We start from the raw sequence: 17,791 nt of genomic DNA, 5'->3' as shown, positions 1-17,791 counted from the left end.
TATCTCAATGATACTAATTATTGGGAAGGTGTACGCCAGTAGTTGATGTTGGTCATGATGTTTTTATCAGGGAGAGTGCTGGTACCATCACTTTGGAAGTGGATGGAGGTAGGCTCCGATTTGTCTACACCTCTGCATCCTGGTTCTGTTCTAATAAAATCTTACTTCTAAACATTAAATTATATAGCCAGTAAATCCAACTGCAATGCATAGAACCATTTATTCAACATTTAGTGTCTTTACATTACATGCAGGCATTGGGGTAAGCTCAAAAGTTGTTACACACACAAGACAGCTGCCTTCCACGAATCTACAAGGGAAGAGAATTCCTGTAAAACCAATGCTCTCTTGTTGGGCCAATGGCTACAAACACAATGCAAAGATATAGCTCGTAAAAACTTCAAGGCGCAGCTCATTTTAGTCATTAGTGATGATGGTTACATGTGAGCTTTAGATTTTTTTTTTCAGTTAGCAAACCAGGTAATGGGTTTCACTGTGGCATTTAACACGTATACTTTGCTGTAATTTGGCCCCTGCCCAACCTCCCTCCCTCATCCCCCTTCCTCCCTAGACATGTCTTTCCCTCTGTTTTCATGTCACAAGTCGTCCTTACCCTCTGTGTCCCTGCCCTTTCCCTTAGGAATTTTCTTGCTCTTTGTGGTCCTTTTACTAGTTTCACAGCATATTCACACGTGCTCAATACATGCCTGTCTTTTGTTTTGTTTTTTAAGAATTCTTTTGTGTAGTATTCTATGAATACTTGTTTCCTGTGAAGATGCTAAACTTAATTATTTCCCTTCAGAAATGGTGCAGCCTTAGTGACATTTTCACATATAAAACGAGAGAATAAAATACACAACTTTTTCAGGTCCTGTAGCCACTACCTCTGAGTGCTTTGGATAAGTCAATAGTGCCATGCACATTTATCTCCATTTTTGGATTCTCAACAACAGTGTTAGATGCACTTGTAAACATGTATTAAATATGTGCTAAATATTTGGAGTAGAAACATTTCATTTTCAGTACATTATAACATGTTCTAGTCTGTAAGATTAATTTTAAGATTTAAAGATTTTCATCATTTAGTGGTTTATCTCCTCAGAGAGCTCTGTTTTTACAAAATTAAACCTAACCTCCAAAACATTTTATAGATTTATAATTATGACTCATGTATTCACTAAAGGAATAAATTCTAAACTAAGACCTCACAAGAGTCTCATAAAAGAAAGTGTTTAAAAATATGCTCACACAATTGTAAAACAGGTCAGAAGATTTTTACCATGAATGACAGTTAGCAGAAGGCGTGGACAGCAATCATTTAAAGTAGCTAAAATAATAGAATTATTTTAATATTCTAGTATGCATCTATTCTAGAACCTGGAAAATACAATTATTAGATACATTCCAAGTAAGTTTAATGGAGCCTGAATTCAGGCTGAATTCAGCAAAGAATTCAGACAGATTTGATAAGTAACCCACCACAGCATATAAATAGAGGCCATTGCTGCTAAGGGTTCTGCTAACAATGTAGGAGACTGAGCTGGGGAAAACTGTCAATATCACTCAAAATATAAAGCAGAACCCAGAACACAGCACAGAGAGACAGCACACAGGGAGGAACAAGGAGAAGAGTTGTAGAAAACAGAGAAAAGGGAACAGGAGGAGTACAATTCAAGCTGATAACAGAAGACAGTCTAGGTTTCCAAGCCTGAGTCCTCAGAATTAAGAATCACAATAAATCTCATGAAAAAGAAACTAAAAAATAAAATACTTTATCTCTAGTATAGCTTGCTCATATTGGAAGGAAAAAATGGTGAATATGACACACTAGATGTCAAATTTATTCTGTAGTCCACAAGATCTATGAACAGCTTTCTTCCTCCTTAAAGTTCTAGTGTAAATGTTCACTCTTATTCCAGGACAGTGGCCACATCTGTCCCTGGTCTCGACTCCCCCTGCCCCATTCAGGACGTAGTTTCATGATTATAATTTCTATTTTTGATGCCTTTATTTCTTCCTTTTTTTTCCTTTTTTTTTTTGGTTATAGATACAAACGAAAATGAAAGCTGCATCCTGGTTCTATTTAGACCTTTTTCAGTCATTCTACATTTCCCTACTCTAAATGTTCGTATGAGCAGTATTTGATACATTATTGGTAATACTTGCTTCACTGTTCATCACTTTACGACACATGGCTTACAGACTCTTGAAATCTTCGCATTACCAAATTTATCTGACTTACAAGCAGAGAAGTCCCTCCTTCAGTGTGGAATTTGTGGCACTTTTACATTCGCTTTTTTGTGCCTTTTTTTCTTTTTGCAGAAGACCCAGGCATTTATCTGCACAGCCTATTCGTGTTGTGTCTGATGCCTCTTGAGATTTAGGACATCCTTTGCTTGGTTGTCCCTGTAATTATCTGGAGATGTTTGGGGGAAATTGATTTTTTCTCACTATTAATTTAGAGGGACTTATTTGCCTCCACTTGTGCTGCACACTCAAAGATTATAACTAGGTTTTAATCTCAGTCCATTTACAACCAACCTTGCCCTTATTGAAGTCCCAGAAATTTTACCTATTCTTACTGTAATCTTTATCTCTCTCTCCCTCCCTCCTCCCTCCCGCCCTCCTTCTCCCACTCCCCCCACAGAGTGTGCACACACATACACAATACATGTTTAAATCTCATGACATAGCCTGTAGCTCTCTCGATAGAACTGTTATTAGCATCTACATGTTATCATTTTTTAGTATCCTGGACTGTCATTCACCAAGTGACTTGTCTGGGCCACCACCCTATCCTCCCTGTCTCCCAGCTGTCAGTCAGCATCTTACCAAGTTCTTTGGACTCCCAGTTAAATGTTTCTCCAATGAATGCTTTTTCTTTTTGCACCTATAAGATGAACCAGGTCTTAATTGTCTTTCAGGTGTAATAATCAAACAAGCTTAAGTAGAACCAACTCCTTCTATGCCTGACCCCCAACATACATGTGCAGAATCAGTGATAGAATCTATCTAAAATGAGAGAAGGGGAGGGAGAGGAAGGGAGGGAGGGAGGGAGGGAAGGAGGGAGAAGAGGAAGATAGATGATAGATAGATGATAGATAGATAGATAGATAGATAGATAGATAGATAGATAGATAGATAGATAGATAGATAGATAGATAGATAGATAGATAGATAGATAGATAGATAGATAGATAGATAGATAGATAGATAGATAGATAGATAGATAGATAGATAGATAGATAGATAGATAGATAGATAGATAGATAGATAGATAGATAGATAGATAGATAGATTATTGGCTTTATACCAGATATGGCATAAAGTCCCAAATCCCAGACTGATGGATTAGATCCTGTGTCAGATCTTTGTCCCACTTCAGACTCCACGTTTGCACCCATCTCTGTGATCTTCATGTCCACTGTAGTGGCTGCAAACTCATAATGTTCAGCGGTCAGCCTTGGTCCTTAGCTTTCCTCTGAGCTCATCTGGAATTGTCCTTCTTAACCCTTGTATTTCTTCTGTTCTCCTTCTCCTCTTCAGTTTGATCTTAAATCTTAATGGATCATTTATGCAATAATTCAGGTATTAAGCAATCCCTGACCCTTTGTTTAGGTAACGTGTCTCCTCTCCAGACCAAGGCAGTGTGAAGTGCTTCCTCTGTGAAAATCTTTCTTGTTATTGCTGAGAACTCGAGCTGGCTTTCTGTTTGATTTGTTTTTCTGTCTGTTTCTCTTTCCTTCGTGATGGTATAAACCAGAACCCTTTCCTTCAGCTCATCTTCATATCTTAATCACCTAGGTCGGCATTTGACACGTAAGCAATCTTCCTACCCATCATAAAAACCTTAATCACCGCACTTACCAGTTGCCTTGAGTTACTGTTCCTTTGAGCTCCTTGCTTACAAGTGTCGTGTGTATGTGAGGGGTGGGGCATTTTCAGTACGTGTTGAATAAGTGACAAAATGAATTAATGAGAGCTAAATATGGGTTTATCCTTAGTTTTTTGTATTACAGTCTCTGGCCTTCTATTCTTGCTGTCATATATTCTAAAGTCACACCCACCTGTAATGTCTCTTTCTGCACCAAAGAAATATTAATTTCTATTTAAAAATACTTTTTCTCCCATTTGCTTCTAATTCACTAAACCAGAGAGCACTCTGAAGATTCATGCTGTACACCCCCCAACACACACACACACACACACACACACACACACGTACACACATGCAAATTTAACTAGCATCAACTCTGACAAAAACTGGTGAATCGTCTGTGGTACTCAAGGTGGGTAAACAATGTTCATACATTACACGTGGATATCCCTCAACTTATTTACATTTCCTCTTTCTAACAGCCTCAATGACTAATTAGTAAGCCCATCTTACAAGGCAACTGCATGTGAAACCAACTCCACAGTTACATAGGGAGCAAACCTGGGGTTTGAGTGCATGGCTATCCAACTCCAGATATGTGCTCTTCCCACTAAGCCACACTGCCTATCTTCCTCTGTTTTGGAGAACGTGGTTCCTCTTTTTGACATATTGTAGAAGATTTTAGGCAGAACATTTACTCTCTACTTTTTAGAATGTCAAAGCTCATGGTTCTCCTTGGCAGCCCATCTCTGTGTTCACACCATTGCTTTGCAGAGAAGGATGGCTTTCTCTTACTGTTTCCTTTTTTCTCTTTCATGTTTTCCTGTCATTTGTCACAGTCACCTTCCCTCTTCCTTAAATACAGAAATCCTTTAACCCTTAGAAACAAATCACCGATCTTACTATAGGTCCTGCGGTGATTCCCTGGAACGCTCCCAAACAGAAACAGTATGCACATGATCTTTCCATTTTATGTCCTTCTCAGATCGTCTTTCTAATTAAATAAGTTATGTAATCACTTCAGTATATAACCCCAGGTTCACACATACTTCAACTGAAAATAGACACCGTATTATAATGAACTGGCTTTATTCAGTTTTCTGTGCACACAAATATTTGCTAGATCTTACAGCGATAGTGATACTTGATTATTTACGTTGACTCATCAGTGAACTATGTGACAATTTTGGCAAGCAGTTTTACCTGATAGCTTATCCGTGTGGCAGATACCCTTCAACAACCAAAGTCAAGAAAAATGGACTTGGTTAGGATGATTTGAAGCTCCTTAATTAGGGTTAATTTTCTTGAGGTTGGCTGTGTGGTAGGAATTTCTATATATTCGTTTCTTACCCTCAAGCTCTGTAAATATTCCAATTACTTCTAGTCTGTCCTGTATGTCAAGCTAGACAGTGCCACTGTAACTGCAGTGATCCAAGATGGGGTTCATAATCGAAGAGAATGGACAGAAAATCTTATTCAACACCATAAAGATGTATTGATAGGTTTTATGAAACATGTTTGTCAGAGTTAATAGAATAATTTATTTGCAAGTGTTGTGATAGAATATTATTTAAGCTGTTAGCTAGCCTGGAATACTTATGATGACTCCACAGGGTGCTGTGGTTTCCACTCCTGCTTAGCTGGAGCGCACCAGCCTGTCAGCTTGTAGTTTTCCACAGCCATGCAGGGCACCTTCTAATTTCATTGCAAACATTTACTTCATTTTTAAATTGTATTTCATTTTGTGTGTGTGTGTGTGTGTGTGTGTGTGTGTGTACACTCATGTGCTTGTGTTCCACAGCAGCTTATGTGTACACATGTGTTTGCACTTGTATGCTCATGCTCCATGGTGCATGCTCCTGTGTCTGTCTATATGTAAACATGTGCTCATGTGTGTACATGTGTGTGCTCATGTGCTTGTGCTCCATAGTATGTGTGTAAAAGTTTGTGTACCATGTGTTCATATCCCATGGCATAAGTGTCTATGTGAAGATGTTTGTACTCCAATAGCATATGTGTGCTTGTGTACCTATGTTTGTGTGTGTGTGTATACTCCTGTGCTTGTGATGCAATGCATATGCATTAGACACGTGCCTGTGCTCTGCAGTGTGTGTGCTGTTATGTACTCATGTGCCTGTGTATATGTGTGTATTCGTGTGCTCATGCTCTATGGTGCCTGTGATTCTGTGTAAGTATGTGTATGTGTGTAAATGTGCTTGTGCTCCATAGTGTGGGTATGTACCACATGCTCATGCCCTGTGGACTATTATGCCAACATCATAATTAAGCTTTAAAGAGTGGGCCTGAACTTGGAGGATGCTGGTTCCCCTACCTGTCTGTTAGAATTGTCTGCCTCCCAGAACTCTGCTCATGGATCTTGTCCCCTCAACCTCTGCAGATGGGGCTGTTTGTCCTTATCCTGGGCCTATGGAACTGTTTCTGGAACACTGTTTCTCCAACTCTGCCAATCACCATTAGGTCACACACATAATTAGTTCAAAATGGTTTAAACAGCTTCATTAGGGAAGTGCACGTTCAATTTCTGCCCTGCCCTTAATCTCCACAGACCATCAGGTCTTTTCATTTCCTGTTCACATTCATCCAAGGTCGTGTGTCCTTCCCACCAGCCCTTTGATCTGTTCATTATCATTCATTTTCTTCTTGGGTGGACTTCCAAACTGCGGTTGCCAGGAAGATGCCCCTGTCATTAGAACCAAGAGCACAAAGCTTTGCTGGGTTAATTAAAAGACATCAGTCCAGATAACATCCATTAATAAAAGTCATTCCCACAATGCTCCAGTGTGTGTGTGTGGGTGTGTGTGGGTGTGTGTGTGTGTGTGTGTGTGTGTACGTACACAAGAGTACACTTGAGCCCCGTGCAGTGCCTGTGGAGGTCTAAAGACAACTTCCAGGAGCCAGTTCTCTCCTCTACCACATGGGAGTCAGGGATCAAACTCAGGTACCTTTGCCTGCTGAGCCATCTCACCCACTGCAAACATTTGAATGAACATTGTTAAATTAGTTTTATTTTGTTTGTTTTTTTAATTATAGGTATTAACAGGCAAATATATAGAACAAGGCTTGGAATGTTATAGGAAGCATTCAAAATTAATCACGTACCCATGTGGCACCCTATTTTGGTCCTTTCAGGAGGAAGGAATTCAGACGTTGTATGTAAACCATCCTCACTCTCCTTGGTTTGCGCACTTGGGGTTTGTGGAGGCCAGGCCAGGACTTGGACTCCCAGTTCCTCCCACAAATCCTTTCTCCGACTGTGCCACCTGCTCACTTTTTTTATTTGACTAACAAAATATTTTTATATTTCTCTCTTCCCCCCTTCCACCTTCCTCTTTCTAACACCCCCACTCCAACAATAGTTAATACTTTAAAAATGACCTTCCATTGGCTTATCTTACTTTCTTATTGTTCTTTCTTTCAATAGAAAAGCTAGCTCTGTTTGGTCAGAATAAGAACTTAGTACTAACTCTCAAGGCTTTGTCATTTCAGCTCTTGGCCCTGAATGATCCTTAACAGTTAAGGGAACAAGGCTGTGCTAATTGGTTTCACCCACTGAAAGTGTTGACTGGGCTGGCCTTGAAGACTATAGATATGGAAACAATTTATGAAAAGAATATGGTACTATAAGTATAAAATACCCACAGTCATTAAAAGCCAGATGACAGAGAGAACATTATAGTATAAATAAATCTTAATTATGTTTTCAAAATAGAACCTTTAAAAAGTCTGTGTGCGTGTGAAAACATTGCTGGAACTTTGCAAACATGGTGAGGACCACCTCAAGGTCCTCTGGTTCAAGGTTCCACATCCTTATGATTTAATCAGTTTCTGAGGAGAGCTTGCATTCTTTGCCTAAAAATCTGTAGTGGAGCTCAGTACTACAGAGATCTTTCTAAACAACCCAAATCCGATTGATACTTTGTGTCTTCTCTCTCTTCAGTTCTCAAGCCTAAATCAGCCATGTTTATATCTAATCATCTTTGCATATAATTAACAGAATGTTGACATATTCAAATGGAATTTATTTTTTCTGTTCCCAGCCAACTGACACACAGATCAACGACCTCATTTCCTATTAATCATTGTTTCCTTTGATGGTATTTGAATATTATCACTCAGAACACAAAGGAAGCAAACAGGAAACGAACTATATCCCTGCAACCCATTCTTCATTTCTTTGTAAAAAATCTAATCCAAATAAACCCTCCGGTTTCTATCAACTGATATTCTGTTCCCTTTCCAAAACTTTACAACCAAGCTCTTCTCAAAGTATCTTGTTCAAGATCCAAGGCCATTTTTTTTTCACATTAGTTTGAAGATACTTTTTTGTATTCTTTAGTTTTGATTGGCTAAGCATTTGAGAACATATGGATGGAATTTCTTAGTAGATAGTCTTTTCTTTTTTTCTTCTAATTTTTTTTATTTTAGGAATTTTCATACATAATATTATGTCATATACATATTTTTACATTGTTCTTTAAACACTGCACATTTCCCCCACCATGTTAACATTTTATCACATTAGAGCTTAAAAACTTTTAAAAAGCTCTTTCTCACAGATTTATACATATGAGTTGTAATGTGATTGGTGCCTCAACTCATACATATTCAAATTCTTCTAATTATCTGAGGCCTGTAATGCATTGTTGTTAAGTGGATTCACAGTGCTGTACCACAGAACACTGGAACTTACCCAGCAGCAGTCATCTGTTGGCACTCCTACGTTTCCTGAGTCCTTGATGGACACTAATCTCAACTTCTAGAGCACCTTTTTGGATTTTCCTTATCACATTAGCATATTCAACAGCTAACTAGTTCACCACCATAGAGATATTACCCACATTTCAGAAGTAGACTTTCTCCGGTTCTTACTGCTGAGGATGACAGTGTGTGATGCACGTACTTGGGAATGTTTGCATTTAGGAGCATATACTTGGTTCAGGTTCCAGGGAGGTGAAAATAAACCAGCTGCCCAACCCTATGAATCTCGCATTCCTTTCTTTAAGTTGAATTTTTGTGTATTTCAAACAGAACATCTCAATCAGTCTTAATCATCTTTATACCCCCTTCTCCACTGGCACCCTCCCATAGCCCCTCCTCCCAATTCATACATTCTGTCATTTGTCTTAAGGCCTAGTGTGTCTAGTTAGTAAGCCCAGATGTCCTTCAGTGCAAGTTCATATGCTGAGATCTATTCAGCCTATCTAGAGTCCCTTGGTTTAGGAAGATCAGCTCCTCCTCACCCAGCAGTAACCAGTTGCCAATATTTCTTCGGCTAAGATTGGGGCCCGCTGTCCATTTCCCCAGTTCTGTGCTGGGTTTTTGTCTGCTTGAGTTTGCATGGTCTTGTGCATGCTGACACCCGTTGCTGTAGGTTCATATGAGCAAGGTCCCAGGAGCTTGTAGGACTCTATTTCCATATGGTCGTACACCTCCTCTTGGCTCTTACAGTTTTTCTGCCCCCTCGTCCCCAATGGTCCCTGAGCCCTGGGTGGGTGTAGATTGATAAAGGAGTCCTGTCCAAGGACCAGCATTCTGCACACTCCTAGTCTCTACACTTTGGCCATTTGTGACCTTTTGTGTTCCTGGCCCTCTGCTGCATGAGGGGCTTCATTGATGAGAACTGAGAGATTCCTTAGTGTCCTCTTTACCCCTGTTCTATGTTCCATGAGCCTTAGGTGCAGAGGTTGCATTGTAGATGTGCCACTTAGACTTGGGCGATTCACAGACAATATCTGTGTGTGACCAGTTGCGGTATCTGTAATAGTCCAGTCTTTTCACTTTGAGAGATTTAGAATGTTCTTTGAGATTTCTGGAAATCTGCATGAATTCCTTATTTAGGGATGGACATATGCACCTTATCCACGTAGGCATTTTGTAGGATGGCTCATTTTAACTCCTGCTGGTTTTCAGTACTAGAAATTTTCAGCTTCACCCTAATAACATTCAGCTCCTCTCAGTGCTCTCTCCACTATGATGTATTTTGACAATCTTACTTTTATTTACAGGGGCTATAGCAAACATATATTTTACTTGATAAATGGGTTGTGTCAAAATAAGCCCCATAGAAAGTGACGACAAAGGAAATCATTTCAATAAAAGTACATAATGCACAACAAATCCTTGAAACAGCCACATTAAACATGGCTTAGACGCAACATGGCATTAGACAGTTTCTGACACTCCACAGAGAGGCATTGTCTGAAGGAATTATATTTTTTAAAATTTGCAGAATTCTGTTCTTTTGGTGGTTTGAAAGCAGTGATACTTTTTATGAATTTTTACAAGTTTCATACAATGTATTTTGACCATATGTAGACCCCCTTCCTATCTGCACCCTCTCATCATATGTAGACCCCCTTCCTATCTGCACCCCTCTCGTCATATGTAGACCCCCTTCCTATCTGCACCCTTCTCATCACATGTAGACCCCCTTCCTATCTGCACCCCTCTCGTCATATGTAGACCCCCTTCCTGTCTGCACCCTCTCATAACCCCTCCAACGTCTGGTTTTCATGTACTCTGTCATATAGTTAAGACATATGGAGCCAGGTTGGTATCTGCAGACGTCCCTCAGGGCACATCCATCCACTGGAGCCTAATCAACCTATCTAGCATCACACCGTTAAGGAGAACCAAGCCTCCTTCACCCGGTTATTGATTGCCAATAGTTCCTCTGCTATGGTTGGGGTTTCTTCCCCACCTCCCCACTTCTATGCTAGGGATTTGTCTGGTTTGAGCTTGAGTGAGTCTTGTGCGTGCTGTCACCACTGTTTAATGAGTAACTCCCAGGTGTCAGGAAAACCTTGTTTTCTTAGGGTCATCCACCACCTCTGGCTCTTACAATCTTTTTGCCCCATCTTCCAATAGTCTTGAGTGGCAGAGGTTTGATACAGGTGTCCTACTCAGGGTAAGTTCTCTGCACTCTCTCATTCTCTCACTTTGGCCAGTTGTGGCGTGCTGGGTTAATCACCATCTGTTGTGTGAGAAGGCTTAGCTGGTGAGCATTGAGAGATGTATCCACATTCTTTCTGCCCCCTGTTCCACTATGTTCTCTGAGCCTTAGGTGTAGAGGTTGTATTGTAGATGTGTCCCTTAAGGCTGGGCACCTCACAGACACTTATTTTCTGCCTTTGACCACTTGTGGATCTTTGTAACAGTGTCCATCTGTGGCAAAAAGAAGCTTCTTTGATGAGTGGTGAGAGGTATAGTGGTCAGGCTCTTGGGGAGCTCCCCAGCACCTCCATGATGCTTGATAAAGGTATGATCACTGACTTCTTGGTTTTTTTTTCCTTCATGTATTTTGAGAGCAAATATTCAGAGGTATTGAAGTAAATACGTTTTTCACAGCTTATTGTATTCTTTTATTTTCTGTTTTCCCTTTATTAGTGATATTTATATAAAATTTTATAACATGGATATTAGCAGTTTGGAACCTGTGTTTCCTTTCATCTTTCCTAAACAGTGTGGTCTTGGTCTTTACCAGTACAGAAGCACTGCATATGGTTTTCCCGTTTAATCTGATGATTTTAATGACTACAACCGTTAGGCTCATATCGCAATCCTTAAAGTGATACCACTTAATTGAAAGCACATTTAAATCATCATAAGCAAGTCCAAAGAATCCAGAATCACTTAGTTTTCTATGATCTTCCTGTACTTTGCACATACTGTACCCCAAATCTGTTGTATTTGGACATTTTTACAGTTGTACTCTCTTTTGACTTGCCTGATGCTCGCACTTTATTTTACTGAATTTTTCGTAATCACTAGTTTTGTTGATGTTTCTCATAGATTATGTTTTATATCTTGTTATTTACACTTGTTTCACTTTCCATATATCTGAAACAATTATGTAAGTTATTTTAGTAAACTCTTAGTGGTAAATTTCCTTAATCTTTGCAAACTTTAACTTGGCTAATCAGTGTTGAATAACAATTTGGCAATGTGTAAAATTCTAATTCACTGTTTATTTTTGCTTGGCTATGAAGATCACCACTTTTCTGACGGCCTTTGCACCACTTCAAGTCTCTCTCTGTGTTGCTTCTTTCTATTTTCTTTTTATCTAAGGTTCAACTTATCATAATAATTTTTGTTTTTGTAATATCCATCACTGACAACCCAAATGGTTTAAGATCTTGGTCAGACATGATAATACATTCCTGTAATTGCACAGCATTGGAGGTGGCAATACATGTCTTTAATTACAGGGCATGGGAAGTGGAAGCAGGATCATCAAGGTCAGCTTGGGCTACATTAGACCCTGTCACAATCACTCAATCACTCACTCACTCATAAAAAGTCTTGTTAAAAGTGTTTTATGACCAAATATATATATTCTCCCCTAGTTTATGCTGCTTCATTTTTTTGAGAGAGACTCTCATTATGTAGCCCAGCTTGGCCTCAATTTTATGATTCTCCTGCCTCAGCCTTCTGAGTGCTGGGATTACAGGCATGTGCCATGAAACACGTTTTTAACATGTACTGGATATTTCCTTATTTTTTTTTCTTTTTGCTTCATATTTTTGTGTGTATGTGTATGTTTGTGTACATATTAGTGTGTTTACAGGTACATATGTATATGTATAGGTGTATGTGAAGGCTAGAGGTCAGCTTCAGATAGTCCTCAGGCACCATCCATCTTGTTTCTGACACTGGGTCTCTCATTGCCCTGGGGCTTATTCATTTAGCAAAACTACTTGGCCAGTGAGTCCCAGTTATCTACCCTTCCCTGCCTTCCTAGTGTTGGGATTACAAACACTACCATGCACAGCTTTTTTGTTTTCTTTTGTTTTGCTTTTTGAGACAAGGTCTCAGTGTAGTCCCAGATGGCTTGTAGACAAACTTGTAGACAAGTTTAGCCTGAATATCACAGAGACTCTCCTACCTCTGTCTCCCAAGTGCTGGGATTAGAGCCTTGCCCCGTCACACCTGGCTAACACCCAGCTTTTTTACCCAAATTTTGGAGGTCAAACTCAGGGCCTCGTGTTTGTTTAGGAACCATGTTGCCAATTCCCCGGCCCTTGCATTTTTTTTCTCAAACACCCACCCTTTGTTTTCTCTCCTGTCCTTCATGCTCTCTTCAGCCTCATCTCTCATTTAAGGTATGATATTTCTCTTTCTTAGCCATTGATTCAATCCCCATTCTTGGGGCTCTGCCATTGATAGTGTTCCTCTGATTCACAATAAAGGTCCTAAGATGACATCGGTGAATCTGCTGACACAGAGGCAGCTAGGTTGAGTCTTGGCCTCAAGATCTGTTCTTCTGGGGCTGGAGAGATGCTTGGCAGTTAAGAGCATTCACACAGGTTCAGAGGTCAGTTCCCAGCACCTACATCCAGCCATCCATAACTCCAGCTCCAGGGCCTCTGGCACCTTCATCTGGTTTCTACAGTACACTTACACACATGTGCACACACATACAGGTGAACACACAAATACATACACATAAAATGTAAAAGTTTTTGAGAATTTCCTACATGAATGCTATATTTATATCATTTCCACTCGTCTCTCTCCACAACTCCTCTCATCCTCCCATTCCTTCTCAAATCCATGGCCTCTTTACTATATACATATGTGTGTGTATTGTATTGTATTGTATTGTATTGTATTGTATAGAATAATCATTCATTTAGTGTTGCTTGTGTGTACATGTGTTTAGGGATGACCACTTGGGATTAGATAACCTATCAGGCTATCAGGGAGCCTGTCTCTGTAGAAAACTGATTCACCCTCTCTCAGCAACCCTTGATTACCTATAACTTTTCATCAGTAGTTGGGACCTTATGAAATTTCCTCCATCCATGTTGGCATGTTAATGGTGTGGTCATTATGCAGGTCTTGTTTAGGCAATCTTTTTACCTGCCTTCCATGAATTTCTCTGAGCCTTAGGTATTGTTGCATTGTAGATGTGTCAATTGAGGCTGGGCACCCAGTGATGACTTATTCTCTGCATTTTGGTCAGTTGTGGATCTCTGCAATAGTCTCTATCAGTTGCAAAAGAAACATCTTTGATGAGTAGCAATAGCTACATTTTTCTGTGGGTGTGAGGATAAGTATTTGTAATACAGTTAGAAATTATATTGGCTTGGGAAAATAGCAGTAGTAGTTTCTCTTATAGAGCCTACGACCTCTCCAACTATGGGTATTTAGCTAGTCTTACAATATCAGCATGTAATCACCCCTGTTGAGCCACGCTTAAGTCCAATTAGACAGATATTGGCTACCCCTAAGACCCTAAGACATAAGTGCCACTATTGCACCATTATGGATGTCTTGCTGGGCCTGTCACTGTTGCAATTCACAGGCTTTTCAACTGGGTCGGACTACTAATTGCTCTTCTCCCTTGGCAGCTTGCACAGCACCATCTGCTACTGTGGGAGCTAGTTCTCAGGGAGGAGGTCTCCAAGTCAGTTCCAGCTTGATTCCTGTGTCTGAAGTGTATGGTGTGTTCAGCAATAGGGTCTTAGATTCAAGTTCTAGGAGGCAACCATGGGCAATGGCAATGGCAATAGTCTATACTGTTTTGGGAGTCTTTTGGATACCCTCGGCCCAAATAAAAGGTCAATGGGCAGTTTTCCTTGCCTATCACTGGGGTTTTTGTTAGATAGTCCATGATTCTTGAAGGGTGCATTATCATCCAATGGGGGAATAACTCCATTTATATATTGTTTAAATACACACACACATATGTATGTGTTTATATGTGTACATATATACATATACATATATGTGTGTGTATTTTAAAATAAGCTTATAAAATATGTTATTCTATAGTTTTTCAAACACCCTCAGTGTGCTATTTATCTCTCCGTCCACTGTCTCCCTCTGTATTACTCTCCTCTCTTACCCAGTTAAAGGCCCACCCTCTTCCCCATTTCCTACGTCACAGTGCCTGTGTCCTACTGTCCCCTCTCCAAAGTTCTCCCCTCCTCATCCTATCTTTTTACTCTCCTGTCTTCTGTGGTTACTTCAGTTTATTTACTCAATGCTAAATATTCTGATAAAGAATCCACAAATAGGGGAAAAAGGCCTTCTTCATTCTGGGTTGGAATTACCTACTCAGAGTAATATTTTCAAGTCCATTCATTTTCCTGTTAATTGTATGATTTCATGTTGGCTTGCTTCACTGATGAATAGAACTCCATTGTGTACATGTACCATATTTTCATTATCCATTCATCAGTTGAAGGACATTTAGGTTGACTACTAAGATAACATCAGATATAAATTAATGCAGCTACAGATAACAGAGAGCTTCGAGGTTGAGTCCTGGCCTCAAGGCCTGTTTTTCTCCTTGCCCTAGCTCCTTCTTTATACCTTTACCTGTCAGTCAGTTGGTCTTTTCATGGCAAACAGCTCATGAACAGCCTAACTGTGCGGTGGAAACAAGACGCCAGAGTGAAGGGTCAGAGTTGCTCATCACTAGCTTCTACTAGTTTCCCACCTGCTGAGTTGTTCAGTCTTCCCTGTGGGCCATCATAAGCAATGTTTTCTGAACAAAGACTGACCTGCAACAAAGTGCCACCATGCCATCTGGGGGAATAGTCTCAGGTGTGTCTTACCTCTGCTGACTCCCACTCAGAAAGCAAAGCACGGCAGTACGTGGCTCCATAAGCTCTCCCTGTGTTGAGAAGGACTGTTCTAATCAAGACGGGTCATTCACTTCCTCATTGCACGTTAGAATCACACCTGGGCATTTGAAAATGGCCATACAGATGCTTTATCCCAGGTCAACTGAATGAGAATCTCCAGAAGCCATGAGCGGTGCCAAATGCTTTTTGTATCATTGTAACACACAGCTCTGCCTGGGAACCACCGCTGTCTTCAATGTAGTCACAGCCTGTCCTGAGAACCACTTCACTTGGTTCGGAGAAATTATGACATATCCTTATCAGGAGACATTCAGCAATGTCTGGAGATATTTTGGTTTGTCAAACTAAGGCTTAGATTTAAGTTTTTGCCCTTCCATTTAAAGTAGTCTCTGGTAAAAACACCATCATGGAACAAATTTGAGAGAAGGGAATATAGAGGGATTTTACTTTCAGGATATGATTCAGTAGCTGTCAGGAAGAAAGAGCTGAGAATGTAGGCACAGGTATCATTGACGACACTGTGGTGTTTCTCAAAGCTAAGCCTTTCCTGTTGATGCTGCTTTGCTCCTGAAATTAAACAACAGGAGGTGCTGACAAACAATCTTAAGACACATATTGTGTCTTCAGGTTTAAGTTGACCATCTGACTGTTTTGTAATTTTGTCAAAATGTTATTTTCCTTTTCATTATTTCTAACTATATTTCTTCCCTTAGAATATTGATTTGCCTGAGCATATAGTCTCTTAGAATAATCATCTTAATTTTTTCTTCATTATTTTATAGCATAAAGAAAAAAGTAGAGTATGAGTCTGAAATTCAGTCTTTGCTGGAAATGAAGATAAAGAATAAAAGTTACCTCAAACAATTCTACAAGCAGGCTTATCACATCGGCGCCATTTACCACATAGCTAAACATAAGACAGATGATATTGAAGATCAAATAGCAGAAGTGAGAAGACAGTTCAAGGTTGTGTATCTTTGTGATTTTTTTATTATGAAAAAAAGATTAATCAGAATTTTCTTGATTTTCTTCATAACTATATTATAGTCTAAGGGTAACTAATCTTTTCAGGTCTGTGTATGTCCATGGACATGATTTCAAATCCCCAGAACCCATGTAAAAATTGAGCACAGTGTAACTGGTTGGGGGTGGGTACAGAGACAGGCTGATCCCTGAAGCTCATTGACCAGTCAGCTTAGTCAGATCAGTAAGCTTCAAGATTAGTGAGAGACCTTATCTCAAAAAGTAAGGGAACAGGGATTGAGGAAATACATCTGACATCTACTTTTAGCCTCGACATGTGCACACACATACACACATATGCACACACATCTACACTAATGCGTATATACACCACACACATAAAACACAACACACACACCATACCACACATGCATACCAAAAAAGAATATTTTCAACAATATAGTTTGTGTGTTTGGTGTGAGATATGAATAATGCTGTGATCCAAACCCAGGGTCTCATGCATACCAGGCAAGTGCCTTACTAGTGGAGGTACACTATTAGCCCTAATAATAGTCTTCCTTTACAACTTTTGACATTCAAGAAGAAAAGCATCTCTCCAAAGAATGAAGGTTCCACGCAGCTGATCAAAATCTGTTGATCAACCAGGAGTATGGAATTGGATTGAATTTTTTCATCATGTACACGTAACTCATAACTCTTGGGATTCTGAGACATGCCCTTGTATCCTGTGTAACATGTAGAGAATTCCTCACAAGGATTGTGAATTATTAGTACCAGGAAATTTCTAGACCACAGTGCTAAAAAAAAAAAATTCACATGCCTCAGATCACTCCTATATGGGCAAGTTTTGGAAGAGTCACTCCCGGCCATTCCTTGCAAAGTCAGCACCCAGGGAACACTGGGACCCATCGCTTCCGCCCGTCAAACTCCATATACCCACCCTTCTCCCATTTGGGGCATTTTCTCATTGAAGATTTATGAGCATAAAATTACCCAAGAAATCTGCACTCTGTACTCTCTTATAGTTCTGTTGGTAGCACTAGCTTTAGGAAATAACTTCCCTAGGAAGATCTAAATTTGGGGAATTTAGACTGCAGTAACGTTTTCATAATGAGGAAATAGGAATAGGGCATACCTTCATTGACGTGTGCTTAGCCTGAGAACTAAGGAGTGCACAGTGAGTTTGCTGTTACTTTCATAACCATCATTCACTACACAGGTTATATTTTGCCTAGTGAAGCTAAATTTAAGATTATTATGTTCGAAATAAAATATAAAACATATATGTATGGTTTAGCCTCTACAATAATATTGT

At 39.8% G+C, this 17,791-nt stretch overlaps 1 protein-coding gene across 1 annotated transcript in view; it reads left to right on the top strand.

Moving 5' to 3' along the window:
* Positions 1 to 17,791, top strand: part of Ccdc178 (coiled-coil domain containing 178) — a 383,133-nt gene that overhangs the window by 103,526 nt on the left and 261,816 nt on the right. The window contains exon 13 of the mRNA XM_008828861.2: positions 16,275 to 16,458. Coding sequence (XP_008827083.1) covers positions 16,275 to 16,458 — 184 coding nt within the window. The remainder of the gene's footprint in view (positions 1 to 16,274; positions 16,459 to 17,791) is intronic.

This window comes from Nannospalax galili, unplaced genomic scaffold (assembly GCF_000622305.1).
Source record: "Nannospalax galili isolate Female #2095 unplaced genomic scaffold, S.galili_v1.0 scaffold252, whole genome shotgun sequence".
In the NCBI taxonomy this organism is placed as follows: Eukaryota; Metazoa; Chordata; class Mammalia; order Rodentia; family Spalacidae; genus Nannospalax; species Nannospalax galili.
The sequence above is the reverse complement of the archived record's forward strand: the minus strand, read 5'-3'. Positions and strand labels throughout refer to the sequence as shown.